The 27,766-nt window shown below is 33.9% G+C and overlaps 1 protein-coding gene across 2 annotated transcripts in view; it reads right to left on the reverse strand.

Moving 5' to 3' along the window:
• The window catches only part of SNX6 (sorting nexin 6), a 57,469-nt gene that overhangs the window by 12,765 nt on the left and 16,938 nt on the right, over positions 1 to 27,766 (reverse strand). For both annotated transcript variants that reach the window (XM_074235988.1, XM_074235987.1), the window contains 5 exons: positions 26,159 to 26,280; positions 24,181 to 24,304; positions 17,942 to 18,037; positions 3,648 to 3,753; positions 1,840 to 1,915 (listed from right to left, as the gene is read on the reverse strand). In XM_074235988.1, the coding sequence (XP_074092089.1) occupies positions 1,840 to 1,915; positions 3,648 to 3,753; positions 17,942 to 18,037; positions 24,181 to 24,304; positions 26,159 to 26,202 (446 nt within the window). In that variant the 5' untranslated portion in view covers positions 26,203 to 26,280. The remainder of the gene's footprint in view (positions 1 to 1,839; positions 1,916 to 3,647; positions 3,754 to 17,941; positions 18,038 to 24,180; positions 24,305 to 26,158; positions 26,281 to 27,766) is intronic.

Genomic DNA, 27,766 nt, shown 5'->3' on the forward strand with positions numbered 1-27,766 from the left:
CTATGGAGTTTTGGCAAAGATACTTGGAGTAGTTTGTAATTTCCATCTCCAATGGATTGTCAGAGGTTAAATGATTTGCCCAGGATCACATAACTAGTAAGTGTCTGAGATCTATTTGATTCAGGTCTTTCTGACTCCTAGTCCAAAGATCTACTCATTGAGCCACTTAGTTGTCTCCACATACACTGATTTAAAAGATAGTCTGTCTGGCTACATGTCATAATTTGTACAATAGGCATATTTCTCTCCTTTCACTTTTCAATATGGAAGATTACTTGACTCTTTTTTCTCACTGGGAAGACTTTACTTGTGTTTTCCAGGGCAAGATGCAATTTGTCCTTCATCATGTATAGGGTTATTTATTTAGATACTGGATAACAAGGAGGAGTCCTTGCTCTGTATACCTGGAATGGTCTCTCCTTATCTTTCTTTGCCTTTTGAATTCTTTAAAGACCAACTCAAAAACCATTCCTTCGGTGAAGTCTTGAGTTAACCCCTCCAATCCACTGCCAGAAATAACTGTCTTCCTTAGCCCTCACACAGCACCATTTTATACTCTTTAATATGTTGCTCATGTAATATTCATATTACAATTTGTCTTTGATGCTAAGCTTTCAGAAATGAAGGAACCACAAATTTTTTATCTTTCTGCTAGTGCCTGGAACAGATGTACACACAGAATATGCTTAATTTGTTTGTTAAATGAAGCAATCAATGTAAAATTTTTATGTTTTAGCTCATATAAGTGACACTTCCAGAACCTCTGGCAAATACAACTCAATAAAGTTAATGAAAAATGCAATTTTCCATTTCAATGAAGACATAACCATAACTTGTTAGCAACCATTAACTCATATTTTAATCACAAGGGGATAAAAAAATGAACTATTAATCACTTGTTTTTCTTCTGTATTAGTAATATAAACAAAAGTAAAACTTCTAGTATATTCTGCCTTGCTCAGAAATTTGGATCTTGAATTTCTCCTGAAAACTGTTATGTCATTGTTCAAAGAGAAGGTTATAGGAAAAGGTATGGAATAATTAACTCAAAATTTTTCTATACTTAAAAAAAAATAGATCTAAGAATGAAAAACAGAAATGTTTTCCCAATAAGAATAGGGATTGCAATGTACTCCAGATACAGCTTAAAAAAACTTAAGCAAAAAACCAACCCCTCCAAATCATAGAACAGTTATACAATCAATCTTTCTGAGTGATTTACTACATTTTTAATTTCATTTTGTATTTTGTTAGTTTCATATTAATAAACTCTTTGTTGCTAAAGCATATTCAACAAATTATAAAATGTAGGATGTCATGTTCAAAAAGATTACTTTAAGAACACAACATCTGAACCACAAGTAATCTTTTTTTAGGTTTTTTTTTGCAAGGCAAATGGGGTTAAGTGGCTTGCCCAAGGCCACACGGCTAGGTAATTATTAAGTGTCTGAGACTGGATTTGAACCCAGGTACTCCGGACTCCAGGGCTGGTGAATCTTTCTAATTATGAACTGAAACTAGTATATCTTATTTCAATAAAATTTTTCAGAGGCACATATAACTTATAAGACTTAAGAATTAAAAAAAATCAGCTAATTTTTATCAAGTGAAATAAAGTAGGCTGAAAAAATATATATCACAAATATATTCTTGTGATAAATGAACAAGAGAAATGAGAACAGAATACCAATAGCAGCACACTTGGCAAAGTATTCTTGATATAGATACAAGTTAAATGAGCAAAAAATAAATCTCAATATGTTAAGTTGGAGGTATATAGGCTGAAATTAGTAATTTTTCTTTGCTTTATCTTGAATGCTGTTTACCCAAAGTACTTACTTGCATATATCTGTAGAATCTTGAGTTCCTAATGCATATAGTGAAGATCCAATTCTATTGTAATCATCTGCAGCACCTAAGAATGTTTTTAAGATTTAATAAATCATTCCAATAGAATAAAAATAAAGTGCCATAGAATAAACACAATGAAGATGTACACACCATTGTCTTCTAAGTTTACATCATCAGCACAACTTTTTTAGACAAAATTCTTATTTCTGGTGATACCAATAAAACTCCTTGAATGAGGTCCAAAGTAAATTCACTATATATTAACATTTTTCACATTAGTGTTTATTAGCTCCAAGTTTTCTACAAATGTAAAATTTCTGTAAAAGGACTTGAGACTATCCTATGATTATTCTTTTTTTGTTGTTGTTGTTGTGCTAGGGGTTTAAGTTACTTGTCCAAGGTCTAGTAAATATCAAATGTCTGAGGCCAGATTTGAACTCAGGTCCCCCTGATTTTAGGGCCAGTGCTCGTTCCACTGCACCACCTAGCTGCCCCCAATTACTATTCTAATAATTCATGAATTGATTTCTATTTATCTTCAAATCAAAGATTTCTGTTTATATTGCTCCAAGGAAAATCTTTTCTGAATAAGCTAGTCAGGGACTAGGAAATGTATTTCCTATTCTGTACATTTTGAAATCTCTAGCAAGACACATCATTTTGGGTAAACCTAAATTTACTCTTTTAATAAACACGAATTCTGAATTGTAAGGAAGAAAATAAGTAAATTTTAAAATCTTAATAGTTTGCCTGGTAAGTAGGAACTGAAAACTCAAGAGATATTTTCATTTTACAGGTAAACTAATTTTGACTGCTTAAGGTATTTTTCTTTTTGTGTGTGTGTGTGTGTGGTTATTGTTCAATGATTCAGTCCTGTTTGACTCTTCATGACTGTATGGACATAGAAATTATATTTTCTGAATGAGAAATTCTAGAATTTTCTTGGATATATACAACTACATAATCATCTCCTTGAGTACTAATCAAGATGATTAGTATTATCAAAGATCAAATCATATGAAGTTTACTGAATTTTCTGCTTATAAACTGTTGTTTGTTCATCATATCTGAAGAAGATCAATGAAATATCAAAATATGGTGTATGACTATGACTGAAAAGTCCCATTTGAGTTTGGAAGACTAAACAGATTGGGCACAGTCTGTTTGAACATGTGAGATGCAGATGCCTTCATATTTAGGCATCTTTGTGCTACTGGGATTTTTGATTTAAACACACACCACAGTACCTTCTTTGATGTGGAAAATGCTTGCTTTTATTCGTCACAATTTAAGAAATGCCATAAAGATTGACATGCATGTGTCAGACATGGAAATTAAAGCAAAACAAATGATTTGCCCATGGCTTTTCAGCACATCATTATGGGAGTTTGGCAAAAAAAAAAAAACACTCAAGTCTGCTAACTTTCCATTCAGAAAGTTACTTTTTGTTTGTAGAAACAGCATGGAAGATTCTAGTATTGTGTCCATATTTGAAAAGGACTGCATACTGTAAATAGATGTTTCCTGAAGAGGAACACTTTAAAATATAACTTTCAAGTATTCCAAAGGAATTGCGTGAAGAACAGAATTTTACTGGTTACCAAACAAGAGACTTCTCTTTTTCCTACTTCCTATTGAAGCATTTATTAGCTATATCAGGAGTCTACTGTTATATCAGACCTTTACATTCATCTTGTGTATTTATATTTTTATGCTAAGACTGAAAATAACAAACAATTTTTGCTACATTAAATTTATGTTGATCCTAGGTTTCTTTTCAGAAAGCTAATACGTACTTTTATGTGACTTTGTCATCCTATCAGACTTGGCAGATGCATCTTTAACTCGGTTGTGATATTCTAAAAGGAATGTTCGCTCATGTTCAAAGAAATCATCTACATCCTGTATATCAAAACAGAAAAACAAAATTTTTACACAGTCTATATTTGGAAAATTTATGCGTCTGAATTGTGGTGCTGGAGAAGACTTGAGAGTCTCTTAGACAACAAGGAGATCAAAACAGTCAATACTTAATGAAATTAAGGCTATACACTGGAAGGTCAAATACTGAACCTTAAATACTCTGGCCACATAATGAGAAAATAGGAAATCACTATGATAAGATCCTGACCTGAAGGCAAAAAAGGAAAAGGAGAAGGCTGAGGATGTGATAGTGTCACAGAAACATTGAAGATGAACTTGAACTACCAAATATTTATGAAACAATTAATTTCAATTCTACACGAACTATTTTTAAAAAATAGGGGAAAGAGTTCTGCCAAATTCCTTCTAAGACAACAAAATGATGCTGAACCAGGAAGAGTCAAAACAAAATTAGAGAGACTAATCTCCGTAATGAACAATGATGCAAAAATCTTAAATAAAATTTTAGCAAAGAGATTACAGCAAGTAGATTACTAGGATAATATATCACCATGATCAGGTGGGATTTATACCACATAGGCAGAGATGGTTCATTATTAGGAAAACATTCAACATAAGTGACCATTTCAGTAGTAAAAAACCCAAGAGAAATCATTTGATTATCTCAATAGATGCTGAAAAAGCTTTTGACAAAATACAACATCCATTCCTTTTATAAACACTACAGAGTATGGAATAAATGAAATTTTCCTTAAAATAATAAGCAATATCTTATCTAAAAATCAACAAATGTTACATATAATGAAAATAAACTAGAAACATTTCCAATAAGATCAGAGTGAAACAAGGATACATATTATCACCATTACTATCCAATATAGTATTAGAAATGTTAGCCTTAGCAATAAGAAAAAAAAGAAATTGAAGTAATTAGAATTAGCAGTAAGGAAGCAAAACTTTCACTCTTTGCAGATAATATGATAGTATACTTAGAGAACCCAAGAAAATCATCTAAAAAACTACTTGAAACAATTAACAAATTCAGTTAAGGAGCAGAATATAAAATAAACCCACATAAATCATCAGCATTTCTAAATAAGAACAACAATGCCCAAGAGGAATAAACAAAAGAGAAATTCCATTTGAAGCAATTGCAGACAACATAAAATATTTGGAAATTTAACTCCTGAGACACACCCAGAAACTGAATGAAAACAATTACAAACATTTTTCACACAAATAAAATCAGATATAAATAACTGGAAAAATGTTAATTGCTCATGGTTAGGCTGAGCTAATATAATAAAAATGACAATTATACCCAAATTAAATTTTTTATTTAGTGTCATACCAATTAAATGAACAAATAACTAGTTCTGAGCTGGAAAAAATAGGAACCAAATTCACCTGGAGTAAAAAAGTCAAGAATATCAAGGGGACTAATAAAAAAATATAAAGGAAGATGGCCGAGCTCTACCAGATCTAAAATTATTCTATAAAGCAGCTGTCAACAAAAATGTCTGGTACTAGTTAAGAAGTAGAGCAATGGACCAGTGAATTAGGATAGGTACAAAAGAAAAGTAGTAAATGACTATAATAATCTATTCTTAGACAAACCCAAAGACATTAGCTTCTGGGACAAGAACTCACTATTCAACAAAAAATTGTTGGAAAAACTGGAAAACAGTATGGCAAAACTAGGCATAGTTGCACATCATACACCTAAAACCAAAATAAGGTCAAAATGGGTACAGGATTTAGACAAAAAGGGTGATACCACAGACCAATTAACAGATCAAGAAAATACTCTGTCAGATCTAAGGAAAGAGGAGAAATTTATGACCAAACAAGAAGTAGAGTACCTTTAAATTGCAAAATGGATGATTTTGACTATAATAAATTAAAAAGTTTTTGCACTAATAAAACAAATGCTCCTAAGATTAGAAGGAAAACAGAAAGCTGGGAAATTATTTTCTCATTTCTAAGACATATAATGCATTGAACCAAATATATAATGTTACAAAGTCATTTTCCAATTGATAAATGGTCAAAGGATATGAACAGATCATTTTAAATGCAGAAATTAAAGCTATATGCAGTCCTATTAAAATGCACCAATCATTACTGATTAGAGAAATGCAAATTACAACAATTATGAGGTACTACCTCACACCTATCAGATTGGCTAAGATTACAAAAAGGGAAAATGATCAATACTGAAGAGGTTATGGGAGGATTGGGACATTAATGAATTGTTGGGGGAATTGTGAATTGATCCAACCATTCTGAAGAGCAATAAGGAACTATGCTCAAAGAGCAATAAAACTGATCATACCCTTTGACTCAGCAATACCAATACTAGGCTTATTTCCTGAATAAATCATTAAAAAAGAGAAAATCCCACATGTTCCAAAATATTCACAATAGCTCTTTTTGTAGTGACAAAGAACTGGAAATTGAGGGGATGCCCATCAACTGGGGAATGACTGAACAAGTCATAGTATATGAATGTTATGAAGTAGTATTGTTCTGAAAAACCATGAATGGTTGGAAGCTAGAGAAGCATGCAAAGAATTATAGGATATAATGCTGAGAGAGTAGAACCAAGAGAACACTGAACACATTAACCACAATATTCTGAGCTGATCAACTTTGATGGATGCAGCTCCTCTCAGCAGTTCAGAGAGCCAGGACAAACTAGGGAGACCTGTTAAGAACAGTGCCATCCACATCCAGATGAAGAAAAAAACAAAAAACTACAGAATCTGAATGAATACTATGTTCACTTTTTAAAAGTTACTCTTATGGTTTTCCTTCTTATCCCATTTCTTTCCTTTCCCTTAATCCTAATTCCTCATACAAAAAATGACTGATATGTAAACATTTTAAACCCAAATGTACATGTATATAGTCTTTTTTTTTTTTAAGATTTTTCAAGGCGAAGGGGTTAAGTGGCTTGCCCAAGGCCACACGGCTAGGTAATTATTAAGTGTTAATTCATCCCCTCAGTTCTTTGTTTTTTTAAGGCAGTAGGGTTAAGTGACTTGCCCAAGATCACACAACTAGGTAATTATTAAATATCAGAGGCTAGATTTGAACTCAGGTTGGTCCTCCTGACTCCTGGGCCAGTGCTCTATCAACTGCGCCTAGACCTAGCTGCCTCTTCTCAATTTTTTGTTACTCCATAGTGGTATTGCTGGGTGAAAGATTATGAGACTGTACAGCCTTTTGGTCATCATTCCAAACTATTCTTTAGAATGGTCGGGCCATTTCATAATTCTACAAATGGTAGCTTCCCTATTTTTCTATACCCTCTATAAATATTTCCCCTTTTCTGTCATATTAGCCAATCCATAGATGTGAAATGTTACCTATGAGTTTTAATTTGCATTTTTCTAATCAACAGTGATTCAGAGCATTTCATTTTACTGATTAAAGTAGCCAAGTCTTTCAGTTAATCTTTATTAGAACATTGTTCCTTATGTATACAATGATCTCCCAGTACTTAATTAACTTTGCATCAGTTCATAAAAGATCTGACAATATTTTTTCTGAAACCAACACACTCCTTGTCATTTCCTATAGCACATTACTGTGTCACAATCTTATGCTATAACTTGATCAATTATTACACCATTGATGAGCATCCCCTCAATTTCCAAGTCACCACAAAAAAGAGATGCTATGTATTTATTGCATAGGTAGGTTCTTTTCCTTTTTCTTTCATCTCTTTGGGATACAGACCTAGTAGTAGTAGTACTGTTGGGTCAGAAGATATGCACATTTTTTTAAAGAACTTTGGGCTTGGTCTGAATTGTTTTCCATAATAGTTTGACCAGTTCACCACTCCATCAACAATTCATTATTTTTTACCTCATATCTTCCAGGATTTCTTATTTCTGATAGATGTGAAGTAGTACCTCAGAGTTGTAATGACGATAAATAGCTTTGATTTCTTCTTCTGAAAACTGCCTATTCATATCTTTGATAACTTATAAATTCAGTAATAGATCTTATTTTTCTAAATTTGAATCAATTTTCTATATTTGAAAGACAAGGTCTTTATCAGTAAGACATGCTATATAAAAATATTTTGGATATTGTTTCACTGACTATAGCTCTTCAGTCATATCTAACTCTTCATGACTCTTTTGGGGGGTTTTCTTGGCAGATATTGGAGTGGTTTACCATTTCCTTCTCTAGTTCACCTTACAGGTGAGGCAAAGAGGGTAAAATGACTTTCCCAGGATCCCATACTAAGTGTTTGAGGCTGGATTTTAATACACTGCGTCACCTAGTTAGTTGCCTTATTTTCTGTCTTCTAATTAGTTCTATAGCTATTAGATATTAGAAGCCTCTTAGTTCAGCTCCAGCCCTTTATTTTACTCCATGTGACTTTGTAAACAATATCGTTTTGGATTCTGGTTTCTAATCCATTCTGATTTTCAATTCCATTTTACAGATGAGCCATCATACTCACAGATATTATTACTGTTTATTTCCACATCCCATTTTTTCTCATCTTATTCCTTTTCCAAAATACTTTATTTTTTGACCACTGGTTCCATTAATCCACCATTCTCTTCCCCAACTGTGTTTATATGTTCATTCTTTGCTCTTACATATTTACCTTTTTATGCCTCTTGAGTCTTGTGTACGAAAATCATCATTTCTATTTAGCTCTGTTCTTTTTATCAGGAATACTTGAAAGTCCTCTATTTCATTAAATATCATTTTTTCCCCTGAAGGAATATATTCTCAGTTTTTCTGGTTGATTCTTGGTTATAATTGTAGCTTTGTCTTCCAGAATGTCTCTCTTCTGCAATGTGGAAGGTGCTAATCTTTTATGATCCTGATTAGTTCTACAATATTTGAATTCTTTTTTACCCCCCCGCCAAATCTGGCAATATTTTCTCTTTGACCTGGAAGCTCTAAAATTTGGCTATAATCTTCCTTAAGAGTTTTCATTTAGGGATTTCTTTCAGGAAAGGATGGGTTCTTTCCATTTCTATTTTACCTTCTGTTTTCAATTTATATGGACATAATTTTTTTTTTTTAGGTTTTTGCAAGGCAATGGGGTTAAAGTAGCTTACCCAAGGCCATACAGCTAGATAATTATTAAGTATCTGAGGCCATATTTGAACTCAGGTACTCCTGACTCCAGGGCTGATGCTCTATCCACTGTGCCACCTAGCCACCCTGAAATATAATATCTAGACTTTTTTTTTTGGGGGGGGTCATGGTTTTCTGGTAAAACACCAACACTCACATTCTCTCTTTTTTCTTTGTTGGTTTACTTCTAGCTGCTTTTAAGTTGCTTTCTTCTGCATCTGTATCTTGATCTTTCCTGTTACAGTTAGTTAACTATTTATGATAGAATTTTGTTTTTGTTGCTTATTCATTTCTCCAGGCTATTTCTTAACATTGAACTTTAAGTACAGCTCTGCTCACCTGGGAGGTAGAAAGGTATGGTTCTCAAGTTTCAGAAGGTTTTTTTGTGTTATGTGTTCTGAGGTTTACCTAGGAAAGATCCACTTACTACCACAAGCACTAGTTGTCTTTTTTGGCCCTAGAACCTGGACTAGGCCCCCAGTTCTCCTATGGTTGCAAATGCTAGTGCTCCTCTCTTTCTTAGAACTACTATCAGGGTCCTTGCTCCCTTATGATCATTTAAAAGTACTTTTGTCTGCCCTAAAATTGACCAAGTAGCAAGTATGGGCAACAGAGTTAGTTGTCTTTAAGTGCCTGTTGCACTCAGTGCCAGCAAGTCCCTTGTAATCTTTTTCTGATCAGTTGTCTAACCCCATCTCTAGAATGAGAGCACCTAAAGGAGCAGCTGAAGCTGTTGTCATAGTCACTTCCAAGGTCTGCTGCTAGTGTTAGCAACTTGTAGCCTCCACCCCAGTGTCACAGAAATCTCCTGCTGATCTCAGTTGACTTAGCATGGAAAAATGTCTCATCATGACCTTTTGTTGGTTCTTTTCACTCCAAAATTTTGATTTGGGGGTCTTGTTTTGAATTGGTTTGGAGAGGATTTTGGGGAGAGTTTGACTGGCTTTCTATCTCTCTGCTGCCATATTGACTCACTTTTGTTTGCTGATTTTCCCAACCTATTTTTGAACTTTTGACTCTTTTTATGGTTAGGCTCTACTTACCTCTTGTGAATGTGTGTGGGAGTGTTAAAGGTCGAGAAGCTAACTGTTCAGAATTTCACTCTTTTTATGTCTTAACTGTTTTCACTGTTGGGGGGAGGAGGGGAAGAGCCTCTAAATTTTCAGTGCTTTCCTAATTTGTGCTTTGGTCCTTACCCAAATAAGTCCCTTATTCTTTCACAACCACAACTCAACTTTCCTGAAACTAATAAAACAGAGACCTTGCTCCCTGATTACAAGTTGCTTCTCTGCCCTGGAACTACAACCTGAAACTGAGCAATGGGAAATTCCCTTATTGTCCACAGATGCTGGGTTCTTTCCTTGCTGTATCCTTAAAGGCTCCAAGTCAATATTATTTCCACTGTGTCTTTGGGCCAACCCAGTGGTACAAATCTCTCTGTCTTTCTAAAGTGTCCTGGACTTGAGAAATGACTAACCTTAGAATTCGAATTGACACACTTTAAGCGTTTATAGGGGAGCACAGGAAAAGTTTGGCAAAAATGCTCTTAATTTCCCTACCTTAGCTCTACTCTTACAGAATCCTTGGCATCTAGGTGTCTCCTACTTATATATCAAGCAATACATTTTATTAAGTGCCTGCTATTTACAGAGCAGTGCCTGTGCTAAGCACTGGGCAAAGAAGCAAAAAATAATCCATAAACTCACCAAGTTTACAATCATGCAAACAAATGTAAACAAAGCAAGCTGTATAAAAGATAAATAGGAAATAAAAAGAAGGCAGGCACTGGAAATGAGAGGAGTTAGGGAAGGCTTCCTGCAAAAGGTAAAATTTTAGTTAAGGCTTAAAGGAAATTAGGGAGATCAACAGAGTGGAGAAAGAACATTTCAGGCATGAGGGATAGTCAGAGAATGCCTGAAGTTGAGAGACCAAGTGTCTAGTTTTGGAACAGTCAGAAGGCCAATGCCATAGATCAAGAGTATATGTCAGAGAATAAGGTCAAAGACGATTGGAAAGGAGGATGGGGGCTAAGTCATGAAGTGTTCTGAATACCAAATGGCATTTTCTATTTGTTCCTAGAGGTCACTAGAGTTTTATTAAGAGTCTGTGTGTATATTAACATGTTCAGAACTGTGCTTCAGGAAAATCACTTCAGTAGTTGAATGGAGGATGGATTGGAGTGAAGAGAGACCCTGAGGTAGGCAGACCCATCAGCAGGCTATACAATAATCAAGATGTGAAGCGATAAGGGTTGCACTAGAGAAGTTGCAATGTCAGAGAAGAGAAGGGGTGAATTCAAGAGACATTGCCAATGTGAAACTGACAGGCCTTAGTAACAGACTGGATATGGGCACATATAGTTCAAAATCTTTCAGAATGCCCTGGAAAATGCAGTACCATAAATGATGTTGTTCGTCATTTCTGACTCTGTGATTCCCACGGACCATAGCACAATGGGCCCTTCTATCCTGAACTAGCACTCAAAGTCTATCTAAGTTTGTTTGATGTTTCCATGACACTATCTATTTATCTCATCCTTTTCTTTTTGCCTTAAATCTTTCCCAACGCCAGGGCTTTCTAATGATTCCTGATTTCTTATGTGGCTAAAGGTATGCTTCAATAACATAAATAGCTGTTCATTGATTCTTGGATAATAAACATCCCATGAAGCATGAAAACAGGGAAACTAAGAGTGCCAAAATTATTTCCCACTGAGATAAATCAGAGATTTAATCTAGAGTTTGGGTTTAAGAGGGATTCTCTATGAGTGGTGATGTCTCTGAGATCGTCCTGTTTGTGGTTAACATTGTGATAAGCATATCAAACAAAGCCTTCTGAAATAAATATCTAACAACTGAAAGGAATTTGGTCTATTTATCCACATGGTAAAGACTAAATAAATGAAGACTATATTTCCAAGATTTCAACATGTATTTGCAATGGATCTCCTAAAGAACTTTTTCAACAGTGCATATAGCTAGAACAATGTGCTGGGACAAGAGTTGATGAGTTGAGAGTTAGATTGCTTTTAGGAGGCTGAAAAAAATCGTTTAATGATCTCAAGCTTCGTCTTATATTATTAACTAATAGCTAACATTTTTATAGCACTTACTATGTACTATGTTATAGGCATTGTGTCAAGAGCTTTGTAAATATTATCTCATTTGATTCTCATAAGAACCCTGAAAGGTAGATACTATCAGTATCACCATTTTGCTGAGGAGGAAACTGAAGCAGACAGTAATCAAATGATTTATCTAAGGCCACACAGCTCATCTATATCTTAGGCCAAATTTACAGGTATTCCTGACTCCAGGACTCTAGTGCTTTATCAACTGTACCAACTGGTGGTCCCTAATATTTTATAGATGCAGCATGCTATATGGTAATAAGACACAACCATCAGTACTTTTTAAGAACTAAGATAAATCATATAGAGGACAATAAAGACATGGAAATAGTAAGTATGAGCAGATTATAACATGTAAACCATTGAGGAACTGTGAGGAAGAATAGAAAAGATAACCTTCAAGGAATTACAGGCCTGGAAGAAAAGATGGGCTGATATGGTGGTAAGGAAGGGGATAACAAACACATAAGACAACCCACTGGTTCCCTTGAAATGTCTAGAGAAAGTAAGTGAGGCAACCTGAGTGGATACCCTAAAATGGACTTTTGGGAGGACAAAGACAAGCGTGGCATGGGATGAATAGGATGAAGTGTAAGTTGTGTTGCTGGAGGAAATTTCTAAATCTAAGAGATCACAAATGTATTTGAAATCCAGTTAAGAAGAAAGGAAAAGAGTTTGGAAGAAAGAAAACAAGTTATTATTATTTTTTTAATGATCCATTATATAAATCAACCCTTATTTCTAGAGGTAAACTCTCCCCAGCAGGGGGAGTTAGGTGACACTGTGGATAGATTACTGTGTTGAGTCAAAAAGACTCATCTTCCTGAGTGCAAATTCAGTTTCAGACACTTACTTGACTCTGAGCAAGTCATTTAAGCCTGTTTGCATCAGTTTCCTCATCTATAAAGTGAACTGGAGAAGGAAATGGCAAACTACTCTAATATGTTTAACAAGAAACCTCAAATGGAGTCAACAAGAACAAAATTTTTCCCACCTGACTTGGTTAACACTAAACAACCCCCAAAGAACATTCTCCATTTAAATACTTCCATAAAGTATAGCTTTATGAATAACTAGCTAATTTCCACAAATGTAAGAATATTCAGACCACAAGAAGTAAAAATCAATGTCAATTAGGAAGAATTGTATGAACTCAAAAAAGAGAAAAAATAAGCACAATTATAAAAACGACATACAAATTAACTAAAACAGCATAAATGAAAACCACTAAAAGAAAGCCAAACTGAATAAATAGAAAAAAGTAAATAATTAATTTCAAAGAATATAGATAGGGCAAAGACTAGATAATTGCATATACTCTTAAAACACAACCATTCTACTAAAGTGTTTTTGTTTAAGTTTTTTTTGAGAAAACTGAATGTAAATAGAAAGGAATACATCCTTTTCTAAGCAATTCATGGTACTTAAAAAAAAACCTAACCACACATTAGTGCATAAAAAGTTAATACTTAGAAGTAAAAAAGCTGAAATATTAATTTTTTCAAACCATAATGCAGCAAAATTATACTCCATAAGAGACAATGGAAAAGTAGATAAAAAATTAAGTGAGATCAAACAAAGTTAAAGAACAAGTGGGTTAAAGAACAAATTATAAAAACAACCAATAATTTCATAGAAGAGAATGACAACAATGAGACAACATATCAAAACCCATGGAATAGATGATCAGAGGAAGATTTAAAGCTTTAAATCAGGTGTGTCCAACCTGTGGCTAGCCTGAGAGCTGCATGCAGCCCTCAAAGCCCATTCATGTGGAAAATGAAGGACAGTGGTGTGCATGTGCCAAGGTTGCCACATCACAGACTAACTTAGCCCCACTGCTTGACTTCTGTACCAATATTGTGTGGTCTCATAGGCTGCCTGGTTCTTTTGGGTTTTTTGCACAAGGATCTTGAAAATAGTCTTCACAGCACTACAATTTCTATTGTACTAGATATAGATGCAATGATATCAAAAAAGCAGGTTCAGAGTTCAAATTAAAATGGTATGTTCTTATTTTTGTTCAAAAATGAAATGTTTTATTCTCATTTTTATTATTATTATACTATGTTACATTTTACTATCATATTCATTAGTAATATGTATTACCCAGTAGTCATAAATACATATAACATCCTATATGTGGCTCTAGACAAATTTTTGTTGGGCAATGCAGCCAAAAGAGCTAAAATGTTGGACACTGCTGGTCTAAATGCTTATATCAATACACTAATGAATTGGGTGAGCAATTAAAAAACTAGAAGAAGAATTACACTAAAAATCCTCAATTAAATAGTAATTTGGAGGTGGCTAGGTGGTGCAGTGGATAGAGCACCAGCCCTGGTGTTAGGAGTACCTGAATTCAAAATCCAGCCTCAGACACTTAATAATTACCTAGCTTTGTGGCCTTGGACAAACCACTTAACCCCATTTGCCTTGCAAAAACCTAAAAATAAAGATATTAATTTGGAAATCCTAAAAATTAAAGGTGAGACTAATAAAACTAAGTCTAAGAAAACCATTTAATAAACAAAACTAGGAGTTGGTTTTATGAAAAAGTCAATTAAAATAGTTATCTAATTGGTTAATTTGGTTTTAAAAAAGGAAGAAAAATCAATTCTCTAGAAATAATAAAGGGTGACTATATCACTAATGAGGATGAAATTAAAGGTATTATAAGGAGATATTTTGCCCAATGGGGAAATCTCAAAGAGATGACTAAAAAGTTAGCTGAAAAAATAATTTTAGTAGAGTAGTAGGATATAAAGTAAATCCATAAGTTATTAACATTCCTATAGATCACAAACAAAACCCTGCAAGAAGAAATTATAAATGACACCCCATTTAAAATAACTCCAGACTGCAAAAAGAAATTTATATTTATATATTTATATATATATATACATACATATATGAATGAATATAATATACATGCATAAAATATAAAATCAAATTTAAATAATTGGAGAAATATCAATTGTTTATAACAGGGCCAACATAATAAAAAATGACAGTTTTACCTAAACTATTTTATATATTCAATGCCATTCTCATATTATTTTATTGAATTATAAATACAGGAACCTTGTATTTTATAAGTATAGTCTTTTCGGGATAAGAATTTATCTTTTCGGAAAAATAGAAAGTAGTTCAATATAGACCAATATCTTACACCATTTACCAAGATAAGGTCAAATGGGCACATGATTTAGATATAAAGCTGTCCCTCTGACCCCCCACTAATGATAAGATATCTAACAAACTAATTAAACAGTCTATGAATAATCAAATAAGCATTCAGTTAAGGCACTGACATTCTGTATTTTCATAGATGCTCGGTAATTATTAAGTGTCTCAGGCTGGATTTGAATTCAGGTACTTCTGCTGACTCTAGGGCTGGTGTTCTATCCACTGCGCCACCTAGCTGCCCCTAATATCTAAATTTTAAGAGTCTTAAGAAGCTGTTTGGGAAGTAAGGAATTAAATGGCATGCTCATGCAGGGTGAAACATCACAAGCCAAGTGTCAAGAGGTAAGACTTGAACCTAAGTCTTCCTAATTCTGAGGTTGGTTATCTATAGCCTTCAGGGCTCCTTGAACCCTTTCAACTATAGCTATAAAAACAGGGTAAGCATCTGTAACAGCCTGTTTAATAACATCAATATTTATGTTCTTTATATCTGTATTCACTGAGAATCTATCTGTGCAATGCTATGAAACATAATCCCTATCTCAATCCTTGAAGTGCACACCTACCTGTAAACACATGTGTATAAAAACACGTATAATCTTTCTCTCATAAAAAGGTTTATTACCTATATTTCAAGACTAACTAAAGTATTTGGCTAAACCAATTCTGGCTCTATTTAACATGGCTCACATCTACCATTAGGTAAAATAAAGATTACATCTAGAGAAGGAAAATATAACAAATGAATAAGAAGAAAAAAGCAATAGTGTTGGATTCTAACAAATAATTATTATTTGATCCTGATTAGTGATCAAGTTGGATATAGAGAGGCTAAGAAATCTGAACCTATATATATATATATATATATATACACACACACACACACACACACACACACACACACACACACACACACATATATATTTATTATTTTTTTTTGCTAGAACATTGAGAGAGAAATTAAAAATATCTCTGCCAAGTACTGGAAAGTGAGAGCCTACCTTTTCAATCAGTCCTGATTGAAAGAAATTTATTTTTAAAATGGATAACTGAAATTATTTAATTTATTTTCTTTATTTCCCCCTAAACTTTTTAAAGAATACTTCAGAATGCCCAATTGCTTAAATTCAACTAATTTCAAAGTTTTCTCACAACTCACATATGTAGTATACATAATCTTATGTCACTGAAGAACCAATCATTTCTATAAGAACTGATCAACTGATAAGCCCTGCAAATTGTTTTCTGGCTTTTTACCCCAGTGTCTTTATGCTCAGCTCCTGATGCCCAAATTTCTCCACTATGGTCTCAGATGTATTTTTTACCTCTTGCTTTTTAACCCTAACAGTTATTTACTTTAATTCAAACTTATTCCTTCTTTTCATTCTTTTAGTCCAATCTGCCCTTTAGTACCTTTTGTCTCAATTGTTACGACAGTCATCCAACCTTTTCTCTTGATTTTTCACAAATTACTGTTATTAGAAGAGTCTTTTTCACTCACAGCACTGATCATATTCCTTCAGAGGCTCCTATTGCCTACCAAATAGAATTCACATTCTCATCCTAGCATTCATTCAAAACTTCCTCAAGTTCTTCCTCTTTCTTCACAAGAAAATTTCAACCTTTCTACACTTTTTCAATTTCCACTCACTCCTGCCTCTGGGTTATCCCTTCTTCCCTCTGGGAAGAAACAGTTTACAGTAGAGAGTTCCTTCCAGATGCTCTGTTTAAGGAGAGTGCTCAGCCCAGCTATCTCTTCTTCATTTCCTAATCCCAGCTCAGGTACTTTCTTTCTCTTCCCATTCCTTCTTCAGTTATTTTTTTTTTAAATGTGTGGTCTTCCCTCATTAGATTATGAGTTTTCCAGCACTTAGCACAGTGCCTGGGTACACAGTAAGCACAAATGTGACTGACTTTCATAACCTACCCCAAATCTATCTCTTTTCCAGGAACATGTTGCTCAATTATTCCCTATTATTTTCTGATTTTTAATATCTACTTATCCTCTGAATTAGGCACTGGGGAATACAAATACAAAAAACAAAGTCAATTCCCTCAAGGAGTTTACATTTAGTTGAGGAAGGAAACCTGTACATATCTAAGTATTTACAAAATAATTTTGAAGAGAAGTATACTAAGCTTCAGGAGATGAAGAAGGACTGCCTAGGTTTCCTTCAATCCCTCACAATCCTTTACATGACCATGCTACTTCCTCAAGCTACTGTAACATCCCTTTTCCTTTTTTACAAACTTTCACACTGTTAGCAAGAGTAAGCTGTATTCATTGCATCTATTTCAGTCTTGGCAACAACATATCATTCAATTCAAACTGTTCCCTTCCAAGTTTCCAATAACTTTTTAAATGCCCTCATCTGACTTGCCCCCATACAGCTTGTGACACAGGCTATCAACCTTTCTTCTTAGACATTCTCTTTCCTTATCTTCAATGGCACTTGTTTCTTTTAATTCTCCAATCTGTCTCAATCTTCATTATGTAATCATAATTCATCTGCCCACAAAGAAAAGACATCATCAGGGTTCTGCATTGGGTTCTCTTCTCTTATACTTTATCCCTTAGTAATTTCATCAGCTGCTATGAGTACAACTTACCTTTGGGACAATGACTCCCAAAAGAACATGAGCTCTATGAGCCTAGGTCCTATGTCTTATTTTTATCTTCAGTATCCCAGCATGGCGCACAATGCCTTGAACATAGTGCTTACTGAATTAAAAGAACAAATTCCCAAACTATTATTATTGCAAACCAAATCTTACCTTTACTCCTGAAACAATGACACCATCTGCCGACTTAACCATATTTTTAAAGAAATCTTCAAGTTTTTCTTTCTTATTCTTTCCACGTACACTCAACTGAAAGATACAGAAATTTTAAACGAGCATTTTCAATATACATAGGAAGCAGTGCCTTTTAGGCTTCAAGAATCAAAATAGAAACTACTATTTTCTTAGACATCCCTTTTTTGGCATACCCTTCCTTTCCCATAGTTGGGCAGCTGTTTTCCAGCTTTCTAGAAACCAATCTTTACTCTCTGGTGGCATGTGGGATAATTTTGAGTAAAACTTTAATGAGGGTACATTTGCCTCTGATTTCTCCTTCTAGCTCTCTAGATAAACTTCTGAATATGAGGTCTTTATACCTCTTTATACTATCTGCTCTATGCACCACAAGATATCTACCTTTCCATTCTTTGCTTCCAGTTGAATTAGTTCTTGTTGAGGATGGAATCAAGAAGTTGATTGATAAAAGAAATAAATCTTGAACTCCTAACTACCCAGAAGTAAGTTTCAGATCCCTACTCAAATACATGAATGTTTGAATTTTCTTTTCCTCCCAACCCTTCAAATGTTAAAAAATGACCTGGTTCTCATTTCCTCTTGTGTCCACATAATATAATGTGCTCTAGAAAATGATATGAAAAAGCCTAAAAGTTCCTGTCTTATGGTTTCAATCGTGTGTGCCTTAGAACATTCCCCAAAAAAGATTTTAGAGAAGTGAGAAATTAGGCATATGAACTGGTATCTGCTGTTATTTCCCTGGCTGCTCCTCCCCTCTTTTGTTTTTTGTTTAAGTATCTAGCTTTCTTATTCTTTTGGGATCTGTCCCTCTATCATAACTTAAAAACCAATCCCTGGGTGCATTTAAAATTGTTTTAAGTATAGATTTATTTTCTATATGCATTTGGTTCAGTCCCAGACTCTTTACAACTTTAGCTATTGCTACTTCCTTAATTACTACAGAAGTGACAGAAATCTAAATATTTTGTGTTAGCTTATAGTCCTCCTACTGAGTTTTAGACTAATGAAATCTCTCTATAAGAACACTTCAAAGGTCATTTGGAATAACATATATGCCTGAAAAAAATACTACTGACAACATACCTATCAAGTGGGTTTTCCAGCCTCTTCTTCAAGACCTTTAGTGAAAGCTAGGAAGCTACTGCTTTCTAAGGCATCCCATCCTACTTTTAATTAGCTGTTACTTTAAAAAAATTTTTTTTATCTATCCTACATTTACTTCTTTGTCATTTTCAGGCATTAGTCTTAATTTTGAATCTTTGGGATCAAGAAGAAAACTTCTAGTCTTTGTTCAAATGAGCAATCTTTCAAATACTTCAAGATTGCTACTATATTCCTCCTTATTCTACTCTTCTCCATGTCACTTCTTTCACAGGACATGATTTTAAGGCCCTTTCCTCAGGATATTTTTCTAGTATATCAAAATCCTTCCTAAAAAGTGGCACCAAGAACTGAGGATAATCCTCCAGATATGGGTCTGAGTAGGCCTATCTCCACCTTGGTCTTGGATACTATACTTAACCTTAGGAGAAATGAGGTGAGGAGAAGGGAAGAGAGCATTTTTGTCTTTCCTTGTTTGTTCTTCATTCATTTGGTTCTTCTTATTAAAAAATGCTAGGGATTTGGTTGGTTGTTGGATTTTGTCCTTCATACTCAAAGAGGACCAAAATGATACCACTATTTGGGTTCAACATACAATATGTGCAACTGTGGTTGACAGAACCAATATAAGCTCAGAAGGCTCTACCACAGGTCAAGCACAAATTGTTGTATGAAGATGTCTCTAAATATACATATCTCACATTTCTTTTGAGTTACTGCAATTCTGTTTTGTTCACAGAGAGCAATGCCTTTGTTGATGCAATGAGTTGGGCAGTCCTGTGAATGTCTTCCATGTTTCCCAACCAATTCAAAAATAGAGAGCCTGAAAGTGTCCTTGTATCACTTCTTCTGATGTTAACTCCTATTTTGTGTGAATTCTCCATATGTTTGGCAATCAAACAACATGGCCAGACCAGTGGAGATGCTGTCTCTGCAGAAGAGTTTGAATGCCTGGCATTTCAGTTCAAAAAGATGACCTCAGAGCATGGTACCTTATCTTGCCAGGTGATATTAAGAATCCTTTTAAGACAATTCAGATGGAAGCAATTCACTTTCTTGATATGGTAGGTTTTGCAGGCATACAAGGTCAGAACAATATCTCTTCTTTTCATCTGGAGTCTCCCCAACACTGAGCTAGCTCTGGCAATGTGTGCATCACCACTAACACCTATGTGTATTTCCCTGTAAATTACACTACTAAGGTAACTGAACTTATTTGCAGCATTCAGAGTTCCTCTTTCTGTCATAAAAGATGGTTTCATGTATGGATGGTATGGTACTGGCTGGTAGAGAACCTCTGTTATTTTGGGGTTGGCTGTTAGGCCAAAATTAGCACAAGTGGCAGAGAATCAATCCATATTCTATTACATCTTAGCCTCAAAGGCTGCACTGAGTGCACTAATTATCCATCTACTTTGTAGGGATTGGCCAATTAGTAAATAAAATACTAGATAAGAAAATGGTAAGTAGAACCTAGTTACTTGATGAGTTCATGTCACCTGTCACAAAGAACATTCAAACATACTGGAAGGGCTGGTGCGTTTAATTGCTGAACTGCTGATAATAACATTCGAAAGACCATTGAAAAATATCTGAAAAGAGCAAGATATGTCCTGATTTTCAAAAAAGAACAGAGTGGAATCTGGACTGTTAATCAACGAATGAGTGGGAAAATGTTTCTATGAGCACTAACTTCATATTGAAAGCAGGAAAGGAGATACAGTTCTGCCATTGGTGTAACTGTAGTTAATACACTAAATCTCTCTGAATTATTATTTTTTTATAATTCTGATAGAAGAAAACTGGATAATTACAATCTTATGTTGCCTTCCAGATATAAAATTCTTAGATAAACATACTCCAAGAATTTTAGAATTCAATTAAAATAGGAAAACTCAGGAATAATAATAATACAAAAAATTAATGAACTCTATACTATCCTTTCCTGTTCAATATTTTCCCCAGAGACTTTTGTTGATAAAAAACATATTCATCTTGTTTAAGCATAGGTTAACATAGGCATGGGGGCTACTAGCAATTCTGCTAATTAAACATTTTAACTTCTTGCATATCATTGTATATCAGGGCTGTCCAACCTTACCTTTACAAGTTTTTTATTGAAACAACAGACAACATATTATGATCTTCCATTTTAGCGAGAGCTCTGTGGTAGCTCGGCTTCATTTACTAAAGCATTTAGTAAACCCACAGGGGAACTGCATAAAATCACATTGTGGGTTGCATTTTAGATAGCCTGGTATAGACCACAGACCAAGAATGGAATATACTCTCCATATTTCCATTTCTCAAATTCTTGTCTTCTTCAAAAACTCAGCTAAAGTGCTAGCTCTATATACTGTCTTCCCTGATCCATCTCATGAAAATATCCCTATCATTTCAAATATTCCTAGAGTATTTTCTATTTTTCTTTTGTTCCTATCATTCCATATTTTGCATCATATTTATCTATGTTATAACAGCATCTTCTATCACCTGGGTAGTAAAACAAGATTCCTTGATGGTTGCTGTTCAATCCTTTCAATCGAGTTTGACTCTTTGTGATCCCATTTGGGGTATTCTTGGTAAAGGTAGCAGAGCGGTTTACCATTTTCTTCCCCAGGCTATTTTACCGATGAAGAACTAAGGCAAACAGGGTTAAGTGAATTGATCACTGTCACACAGCTAGAAGTATGTGAGGCCTGATTTGAATCCAGAAGATGAGTCTTTTTGGATCCAGGCCCAGCACTCTATCTACTCTATAACCTATCTGCCCTTAAAGGTAGGTACTGTCATTTTTTCATATTGATACTCTAGTTCATTAAATTCATAAATATTGAATTTGATAATTTTCTGTCCTAGCACAAATATATTTGAGTGGCAGGAAATTTTATCCTCAATTTTAAGACTTTTCTATATAATCTTTGAGCCAAAACTGATACATACTAAATGTAGACCTTGGGCAAATCAAGTTTTCCTTTCAAGGTCCTGGGGAACTCTCCAAGAATATTAAGTTGCAGTTTGGATGCTGACTTAATTGATATATAGAGTTTGTTTATCTGGAAGTTTCCTAAACAAAATTGTATGTGTAGTCCCTATACCTTTTTCATACTAGGTCAGCCAAGCTCATCTGTATATAATTTTTGGTTACCAGGAGAAATTTAGTCATAATAAGTACACTATTTTCAGGTCTGGTTTAAAAATTTAACATTTATGGATATTATGTTCCTGACCTAATGAGCCACAAGCCTACTGTTAAATAAGAATGGGAAAAAGCAGTACAAAAAAGTTTACAAAATATTAAAAATTTGTAAAGTATATAAATATATAATGTTATAATATTTATAAAACATAATATATAATAGTACAAATAAATGCAAAGTATTATGTAAATACTTTACATATATTATCACATTTTATACTTAAAGGAGTGTAGATGCTATATGGGAAGTATGAGAGGTAGGTGCTATTACTATTATTCCCATTTTACATATGAGCAAACTTGAGGCAGACAGAGGATAAGTGACTTGCCCAGGATAATATAACTAGTGAGACAGGATTTGAATTCAGGTCTTCTGGACTTCAAGTCTAGCGTCTATCCACAAGAATCACTTAGGCAATGATTCTCTTAATATAACAACTTATGTAGCTTATTATACATCAATGACTTTTCTGTTATTTACAATACAGCCAACATTCTTGACAATATCTTGTAATAACTGATTTTTTTTGTCAGAGGAAACAAATTATTATTATTATTACTATTTGACTTTCAAAAATTACTGAGCTTAATTGCCAGCTTTTTAAATTATATTTTCTATATGGACTTAGAAACAAGAAGCTCTGGTTTCAAATTCCAGCTCTGACACATACTGGCAATGTGATAAAACAAGTCATTTAATTTGTCAGTGAGATAGGCAATTATCCAAGATGCTTAAGTTGCAGAAAGAGTATTGTATTGAATCAATAAAGGGAGTTCCCTCATCAGAGTTTCCTATACAAAAAAAAAATACAGGTCAAGTCCATATTTCTCTTGAAACTAAGTCATTTGGGCACATCTACACATAATTCCTGGGTGCAAATGGCAAAATAACAAATATTAAAATTTTTAACAATACCTTATCAGCCTCTTTTCTTTAATAAATTGCAGTGACTCCTTATCTTCCTCAAGATCAAACATAAAAGCTCTGTTTGCCATTTAAGGCTCTTCACAACCTGAGTCCTTCCTATTTTTTACATCCTTTTTATATCCTCCACTAAACTCAAAAATCTGTGACACAGGCTTCTTTGCTGTTTCTTGAATAAAATACTCCATGTCTCCACTTCATGATTTTTCACTGACTGTCACCTATACTTGGAATTCTCTCTCCTTATCCTCTTTCATCTATTCTACTTGGTTTCCTTGTAGAACCAACTAAGACTATCCTTTCCACAAGTCACCTTTCCTGATTCACCTTAATGCTAGCGTCGTCCTTCTGTTATGTCCAATTTATCTTGTATACTTATTTGCGTGTAATTATTTGCATGTTGTTTCCCCTCACTAGACTGAGTTCCTTGAGAGTGGGGACTGTCTATTACCTAGCTTTTGTTAGCAGGAGCTCAATAAATATTTATTGACTAACATTCCTCTACTCTTTTTAAGTTTTTTTTTAAACTTAAGATAGCTTTTATTTGAAGGCTCATAACTAACAATTCTAGCTTCCTCAGCATTTAGGAGAAAGAATATGAAGAGAAATGCACAGGAAAGGAAGCATATCTCATCCTGAGAAGAATCTCTAATGTGGAATTATCAAGTACTTGTTTGAAATTCTATAGCTCTAAAATCATTTTCTGAAGTCTTAGATAACTTCATCAGATTTATTTATAATCTGAATCCTTAGATGTCAAATATCAATAAAATAAACCCTAGAATCCCAAATAATGGAATTATGAATTCTCATTTCTTTACTCATTTTCCAAATTTCTGAATACCCTCTTACGCCTGGGGTCCTATATTTCAAATTAATGATTTAAATAAGAATTTTCTAAAACACATAACCCCTTTCTAAAATATCTTGGAAATAAATCTGGATATTTGGTTCAATCAAGTCAATACTCACATCTTGATTATATTCCAAGAAGACATGAAAATTTAAATCTTTTCTCAAAATAGGATGTGCTGCAACACGACACAAGAATACTTCATGCATTGCAACTGTCTTCTTGAATATTGCCAAATACTCACTGGAAATAATGAATAGAATTAAACATTAAGTCAATCAATTGTAATAAACTCAAATATAAATTTGCCAAACAAAAGCATTATATTCATGTAAATAAAGGAGTTAGTTGAATTTTATTAAAGATGCAAAACCCTGCTCCTGAAACTTATTAATAAACACATATAAATTTTGATAATGGTTTTATAAATATTTTTACAACAAAAGGTTGAAATTTAATAAGTTTCCAACCACATAACTATTACAGCAGGGGTGCTGCTTCTGGTACCACAAAAAAATACACAACAAACAATACAACACAAATGAAAATTCAGTTGCTGGACAATTACTGTCATTCAACTCTGGCACATAAATCTCTAAATCTTAACTACAGGGAAGCAGATTTTCCAACAGAGACTACTTATTTTTGTTAATTCCCAAAACCATTTTGAAGAATTTTATCTTTAGCACTAGATGAATATTTTTGTTTTAAGTATCCAAAATTATCCATAGCCACACACCAAAAAAATGTAATTTGGAGGGAAAAGCATTTTGTTTTTTTTTAAGACCTAATTGATACTCTTGCTTCAACTATGTGCAAGAAGGATCATAAGTTTTACATACCAGGAAACCAGCAGGTTCAATGTTGGGAGAAGTTTGATCTCTGTGAGGGTAGTCATTCAGTGAAGACAAAAAAGAAGGATGCAGAGGATGGAGGTGACAGTAGAAGAGAAACCCAAGGTTTCTGTGTTATCCAACCCCTAACCAGACCACAAAAGAATCATGATCAGGGGTGTTGGAAAATCACAGATTCTTAAATATAAGTGTGCTCTGTTAATTTCCAGTTTTCAATTTTACAGTCTGTAAGTATATATTTCCATCTGCTAACAGGCTACTTCTTGTACAAAGAATTGATAATTTTCTAAAAAATTAAACTTAAACAAAAGATTCTAGTTTTCTGAATTTAGATTTTTCTTGGCAGTTTGAAATGCCAAAGAAGGGCCTAGTAGCAATGTGAACATATACTTGGAAATGGAAACCGAGCAAAAGGACGGACATATATGAGTGGCAGAAATGACCCCCTCCCCCACAAAAAAATTGAGAGAAAAAGGATGGAAATGACTAAAGAAAAATGAGTATTCTGTGTGACTCTCACAATGCAGAGAACCAGCACAGAGCAAAGTTTAAATTAATATAAAAATAGTTTGAAAATATATTTTTCCATGGAGAAAAGGGAAAGTCTTTATACTTTGGGTGAAGTATAAATAAATGTAAAATAGAAATTGCTTTAAATTTTTAATAAATATGTGGTATGCTTACAAAAGTAATGGGGAAAGGGTTACTATGCCATGGCTACGTTGCTCATTATACACTAATGCTTATTTGCTTTTATATCTAGAAGTAATTTACTAACTTTGAAGCAGGAGAAAAAAGAATACCAAATAAGATATGTATTTTGGATATTAGGACATTTGTAGTGAGTAGCCTAGGCCTTAATTATATGAGGAAACAGAATTTTCATGTTAGGAAAAAGAACTAGGTTGATAATAGCTGAAGTTTTATGAGGCAAACATGTTTTACAGTCAGGAAATGTTTAATTAATTGTTTTTGTAGCTCTATGAATAAAGCATTTTAGTGGACTGGATTAAAAATAATCATTTAAATAATTTTCACTGTGGGGGTAATAATTGCTACAATTTCCCGCTCTGATCATGATAGTTAATATTTGTTATATTGTAGCAGTCAATGTGCAAACCTGAATCTTCCAGAAAGGGTTACCATGCTAAAATGAATAGGGTGACAGAGCAGAGAACATTTGGAAAGACATCATAATGAAAGTATATTTACCAAAAATGACTCGAAAAAAAGATGTACATACGCTTCTAATTCTTGTTTCATCTTTGTGAATTCTTCCTTAGTCATTGACCCTTCTCCTTCACCAAGTTTCTGTAGTTTTTCTCTTGAAGCATCGAAATCAGGTCGTGGTGGTGCTGGTGGAATCTGGAATGGTGTCATTCAGGAATGGATAGCTACTCAGTTTTTAAGTTGTTTCATTTCATATAGCTAGTCAAAGATTTAGGTTTAGATTCAATTCTGGAATCAGTTTAGCAATTTGGATGCACTGCAAAATCTGAAGGAATGTTGCAATGAATTAAATTGAGTCCTCAAAATTTCCCAAGAACATCCTAAAAAAACTGATTGACCCAGAATAGATTCAGATGAACATGTATCATATTTTTATTTTTAAACTTTTTTTGTACAATTTAAAAAACAGTTTCCTTTAATTAAGGTAAGGGTTTGTTAGGGGCTCCCTCTTAAGTCAAAGAGGAAAAATGAAACCTAATCAGTACTATCAATACTTTCTGTAACCACCATTGATAGGAACAATATTGCCTATGGTTAGCCCTTATACAATATAGGAGGTGTCTCTAAAATACTGAGAGTAGTTTTACCTTGTTCTAATAGACTTATTAGCAGTGTTAAAGCTAGAAGAGAACTTTAGAGACTATATAATCCAGATCATTTAATCACTTTGCAACTATTTTATTCTGTTAGCAGTCTTTCACTGCCAGTCAAGAAAACTATAAGAACTGATCAGTTAAGGTTGTTGTTTGTCCTTTGTTCTAGAAGTGAACCACCATGTCAGGGAGGTGATGCCATGATATACAAGTGAACTGGATTTGTGAGGGAAGGCTATGCAAAGACACCAGTTTCCCTTTCTCCTCTAGAGCCATTTGGGTCCAGTGGCCAGATATGGATCAGGGCAATTGGAGATGGTCCCAAATGCAATAAGAGACCTTGGCCTTTTTTTTAAGCTAAGGTCTTAACTAAAAAGTTGAAAAGATTTTGATAGAGAGTGACTAAAAAATAAGGAGGCACTCATTATGTTTAGAAGGATATATAAAGCAAATTTTCCACTTTTTTTATAAAAGGCAACATGATTAGAAATACATGTATTTTGCCCACATCAATATTTTAAGATAATTAAATGTTTCAATACAGTTTAATAGATATAAGCTTGGCCTTACAATCAGGAAGAAACTAGATTCAAACCTTGTGTTTGGCATATAATAGCTATATATTAGCTAGAAGAGAATAAATTATATAACCTCACCCTATCTCACAGGGGTAGGGAGAAAACTCTTGCATATCAAAGAAAATCATACAACTGGAACAGAAAACCCGTGTTGGCAGGTAGTAGCTAGTTATTTTATATACTAGTTATACCTATAAAAATATCAGATAGTAGCCAATTTTATATATATATGTATACACACAAACACACAAACATGCACACATATAAACTTAATAGTCTACTGGTTCTTTAGTATCAGCTAATAAGATAACTGCATGTTTTGGTGCTAAAAATCGTTAGTGTATTATATCCTAGGATGTAACTTTCCTGGAGATGACTACAAGAGCAGCTAAGTGATGCAGTGAATAAAGCATGAGCCCTGGAGTCAGGAGGACCTGAGTTCAGGTCAGA

The sequence above is a fragment of the Macrotis lagotis genome, chromosome 4 (genome assembly GCF_037893015.1).
Source record: "Macrotis lagotis isolate mMagLag1 chromosome 4, bilby.v1.9.chrom.fasta, whole genome shotgun sequence".
Lineage (NCBI taxonomy): Eukaryota > Metazoa > Chordata > Mammalia > Peramelemorphia > Peramelidae > Macrotis > Macrotis lagotis.